This window comes from Orycteropus afer, unplaced genomic scaffold, assembly GCF_000298275.1.
Source record: "Orycteropus afer afer isolate SDZICR_OR568_19922 unplaced genomic scaffold, OryAfe1.0 scaffold00264, whole genome shotgun sequence".
Taxonomy (NCBI): domain Eukaryota; kingdom Metazoa; phylum Chordata; class Mammalia; order Tubulidentata; family Orycteropodidae; genus Orycteropus; species Orycteropus afer.
In genome coordinates, this window is record NW_006921851.1 from 888,957 (window position 1) to 894,298 (window position 5,342).

The window sequence follows — 5,342 nt, forward strand, 5'->3', positions numbered from 1 at the left end:
GTTATAGATTCTACATTATTCTTAAGGGTTGCATAGTATTCCATTGTGTGTATGTACCATAGTTTGGTTATCCATTCCTCAGTTGATGGACTCCTAGGTTGTTTCCATCTTTTGGCTATTGTAAACAGTGCTGTGATGAACATGGGTGTGCATATGTCTGTTCTTGTCAAGAGCTGTGATTTGAATAAGAATTTTTCTAAGGTGATTATAGTAAGTTACCAGAATTTTCTTTAGAAATTACAGGGTAGGTTTTGTTTTTTGCATATTTTCCTGCTGAATGAAAGGGTCACTGTCTCAGGTCTCTGGGGTATGAGTTATGATATAATTTCTTCTGGGTGGTACAGGGAATGTCATTGTGCTCTGGGGACCCTCCCTTTTGCCACCAGCAATAGTGAATATATAAAAATATTACAAATACTATTTTGCCTCTGTGGAGACAAAAGGGACTTTCAAATGTGATTATTATATAACTATAGTTAGAAATAAAACAATTATCCTTTTCTTTTTTTCTAATAATTTTAGGGAAATTGTGGTAAAGAGAAAGTATTGTTCTTAAGACTTTACTTGCTTCAAGGTATCCGAAACTATCACAGTGGAAATGGTGAAGAGGCTTGCGAGTATCTCAACAAGGTAAGAAAATGAACACTCCAAAGTTGTTAACATTTCACCTGCTTTTTATTTCCAATTCCCAGAAGTAAGCATATTATAAACTTACTAATTAATAGTTTGTGACTTATGAGAAACATGTATCTCTCTTCCCGCACATTATACTATAAACATAAAAGGTACAGGAAAGATGCTGTAATAAAGAAAGCTGAAAATTTAGTACTTTCATTGGATAAAAGTTACTTCTCTCTCCTCTAACAGTAGAGAGGTGAGCAGGCCACTCTGCAGAGGGGGGAGAGAGTATCCAGGGTGACCTCTTCAAAGGCCTTCTGTCTTCTGTTCACATTCCATGGGCTTTACCATCTCATCCAACTGTGAGGGTGTGAGGGCTAGACAGGCAGGTGCACAGGTCAAGTTCCAGGGGTTTTAATACAATACAGAAGGGAATCATGGATACCAGTCCGTTGTACAACACCCAGCCTATTTTCTCATAGTATGTTATGTATATTATGTGAGCACAGATAGTGTTGCCTGTCTCCATTTGTACTGTTGCTGTTATGTGCTGTTGAGGCAGACCTGATTCATAGTGACCCTTCCTTGGGTTTCCGAGGTGGTATCACTACAGAAGTAGATTGTCCAACCTTCCTTCCAAGGAGTGACTGGTGGGTTTGAACCACCAGCCTTCTGGTTAGCAGTCAAGTGCCTTAGGCACTATGCTACCAGAGCTCCATTTGTACTAGTTAATGTTATTGTTATGGTTGTTAGGTGCCTTCAAGTTGGTTTTGACTCATAGCAGTCCTGTGTACAAAAGAACAAAACACTGCCCAGTCCTGTCCCATCCTTATAATTGTTGCTATACTTGAGCCCATTGTCACAGCCACTTTGTCATTCTATCTTGCTGAGAATTTTTCCTTTTTGCTGACCCTCTACTTTACCTAGCATAAATCCTTCTCCAGGGATTGGTCCCTCCTGATAATATGACCAAAGTACCAGAGATGAAGCCTGTCTGTTCTCACTTCTAAGGAGCATTCCATCTGTACTTCCTCTGAGATAGATTTGTTCATTCTTCTAGCAGTCCATGGTATATTCAGTATCCTTTGCCAACACAATTCAAATGCATCAATTCTTCTGCAGTCTTCCTTATTCATTGTCCAGCTTTCACATGCATATGAGGCTACTGAAAAGACAGTGGCTTGGGTCAGGTGTACTTTAGTCTTTAAAGTGACATGTTTGCCCTGTAACACTTGAAAGAGGCCTTTTGCAGCAGATTTGCCCAATACATCATTTGATTTCTTTTCTTGGGCGTTGATTTTGACTCCAAGTAAAATGAAATCCTTGACAACTTCAGTCTTCTCCATTTGTCATGATGTTCCTTATTGTTCCAGTTGTCAGGATTTTTGTTTTCTTTATTGTTGAGGTGTGATCCAACTGATCTTCTTCACTTTCAGCAAGCAAGGTTGTGTCATTGCATATGGCAGGTTGTTTTTCCAGCCCTGATGCTACATTCTTCATATACTCCAGCTTCTTGGATCATTTGTTTAGCATACAGATTGAATAACTATGGTGAGGATACAACTCTGGCACACATACTAACTGCTTTTAAACCACACAGTGTCTCCTTGTTCTGTTCAGATGACTGCTTCTGGACTATGTATAGATTCCTCATGAGCACAATTAAGTATTCTGGAATTCCTATTCTTCACAGTGTTACTCATAGTTTGTTATGATCCACATAGTTGAATGCCATTATGTAATCAATAAATCACAGGAAAACATCCTTCTTGTACCATTTGCTTTCAGCCAAAATCCATCTGACATCAGCATTGATATCCCTCATTCCATGTCCTCTTCTGAATACAGCTGGAATTTCTGGTAGTTCCCTGACTATATATACTGCTGCAACCATTTTTAAATTATTTTCTGCACAATTTTACTTGCATGTGATATTGATGTTTTTTGATAATTTCTGCTTCTTTTGGATCACCTTTCTTTGGAATGGGCACAAATAAGGATCTCTTCCAGTCAGTTGACCAGGTAGCTAAATTTTGTAGCATAAATGAGTGAGTGCTTCCATTGTTGCATCCATTTGTTGAAACATCTCAGTAGATACTCAGTCAATTCCAGGAGTCTTGTTTTTTGCCAATTCCTTTAGTGCAGCTTGGACTTTTTCCTTCAATACCATCAGTTCTTGGTCCTATGCTACCTCTTAAAATGGCTGAACATCAACCAGTTCTTTTTGGTATGGTGACTTTGTGTATTCCTTCCATCTTCTTTTGATGCTTCCTGTATTGTTCAATATTTTGTCCATATAACCCTTTGACATTTCAACTTGAGGCTTGAAATTTTTCTCAGTTTTTTTTGCTTGAGAAATGCAGGGTATGTTCTTTTTTTGATTTTCTAACTCTAGCTCTTCGCACATTATGATACTTTACTTTTGTCTTCTCGAGCTGCCCTTGAAATCTTCTATTCAGCTGTTTTACTTCATTTCTTCTATTCGTTTTAGCTACTCTTCCCTCCAGAGAATGTTTCAGAGTCTCTTCTGACATCCATGGTCTTTTCTTTCTTTCCTGTGTTTTTAATGACTTTTTGCTTTCTTCATGTATGATGTCCTTAATGCCATCCCTTAACACTTCTGGTCTTCAGTCATTGATTCAATGTGTCAAATCTTCCAATAGTCTCTCAATTCAGGTGGAAATAATCAAGATTGTATTTTGTCTCTCATATACTTCTTTAATTTTCAGCTTCAACTTAAACTTGTGTATGAACAGCTGATGGTCTGTTCCACAACCATCCCCTGGCCTTGTTCTGACTGATGGTGTTGAGCTTCTACATCATCTCTTTCCAAAGATGTAGTCAATTTGATTCCTGTGTATTCCATTCTGGTGCAGTCTACTTGCATAGTCACTGTTAATGTTGTTGAAAAAAAAAAGATAACTTCCAATGAATAAATTATTGGTCTTGCAAAGTTCTATCATGAGATCTGTGGCATCATTCCTGTCACCAAGGCCATATTTTCTAATTACTGATGCTGCTTCTTTGTTTCCAACTTTCACATTCCAATCACCAGCAATTATCAATACATGTTGATTGCATGTTTGCTAAATTTCAGACTGCAGAAGTTAATAAAAATCTTCAATTTCTTCATCTTGTGCCTTAGTAGTTGTGTGTAAGTCTGAATAATAGTTGTATTAATTGGTCTTCCTTGTAGGTATATGGATATTATTCTATCACTGACAGCATTGCACTTCAGGATAGATCTTGAAATTCCTCTTCAATTTGTCATTCCCTGCATAGTCTACCGCATTATTGTCCAATTCAAAATGGCCAATACCAGTTCATTTCAGCCCACTGTGACTAGGCTATCAATCTTTTTTTTTTTTTTTAAACTGTGATTTGGGTGAAAATTTACAGAGCAAATACACTTTCCATACAGAAGTTCACATACACTTTATCTCATGACATTGACCACAATTTAGCACAATGCAACATTTCCCCTCCCACTTCCTCCTGATAGTTACCTCTTCCCTGTGTCCATCTCTCCATGCACTCCTACCCTCTGAGCTGTCTCCCTGTGCCTGAGCAGCCCTTCTTTCTCTCATGCTTATTCTCTCCAAGGAGTATATCTCCCTCAGGTAAATGTTCAACTCATATGCCTGTCTTCTGTTTGGCTGGAAGCCACAGGTGTGGGTTCAGTTCCAGACCTGAAGGGCAGCTAGGGGCCATAGTCTCAGTGGTTCCACCAGGCTCCCTCAGGCCAGCAAACCTGTTTCCCGCTTTTTTTTTTTTCCCCCAGATGATTTTGAGTTTTGTTCCACATTGTTCTCCCTGTCTATCCAGGATCTCCTACGAAGATCCTCTTCCAACTGGTTGACAATAGTAGCCGAGCACCATCTATTTCTTCTGGTCTCATAGTCATATAGGCTGCAGATTGGATGGTGTACCAGTCGCTAGGGCTAATTGTTTACATGAATTTTTGGTTTTCTTCATTCTTCTTTGCTCTGGACGAGACCCATCGTTGCATCTAGATGGCAGCTTGCAAGCTTTTAATATCCCAGTCGCTACTTGCCACAGTAGGAGGTAGAACAATGTTTTGTGTAGTATGTTATGCCAATTGAGGTTGATGTCCTCTGTGACTATGGTCCCGAGCCCACGGGTTCAACTACTCGGTCCCTCTGGGTAGCTGGCTGTGACCAAGCAGTGACTACAGCCTTGCCCCTTGTCAGCCCCATTATACACCTGGGAATTCAGATCATACATATAAAGTTATTGGACCACTTTCTGCCAAACCTATACATGTTCTTGGGTACACTCTCCACGCCATATACATACCTAATATTTCAGCGTGTCCACCCATCTATCCACCCATATACCCGTGTGTGCCTTCACTGACTATGCAGTACTATATGCACAAAAGAGTTCATCTTTGTTGTCTGTATTTCCCACGTACCTCTCTATGTCTTTCTCTTCCTCGATGCCACTATATTGACCACTCACCATTTGGTACATTGCCTTTTTCTTCACCCAAGTCAAAGCTTATCTCTATCTATCTAACAGTATTCCCTCCCCTCCCCTCCCACCCTGGTAACCAACAAAGAAAATGGTCTTCCATAGATAAATGTTTCCTTGACTATTGCAATCACGGACTAATACAATATTTGTCCTTTTGTGATTGACTTATTTCACTCAGCATAATGTCCTCCAAGTTCATCCACATTATGCGGTGTTTTGCAGATTCT

General features: G+C 39.5%; 1 protein-coding gene across 1 annotated transcript in view; it reads left to right on the forward strand.

The window, feature by feature from the left end:
• Positions 1–5,342, forward strand: part of NUB1 (negative regulator of ubiquitin like proteins 1) — a 56,203-nt gene that overhangs the window by 40,770 nt on the left and 10,091 nt on the right. Inside the window, exon 9 of the mRNA XM_042782216.1 lies at positions 523–630. Within this exon, the coding sequence (XP_042638150.1) occupies positions 523–630 (108 nt within the window). The remainder of the gene's footprint in view (positions 1–522; positions 631–5,342) is intronic.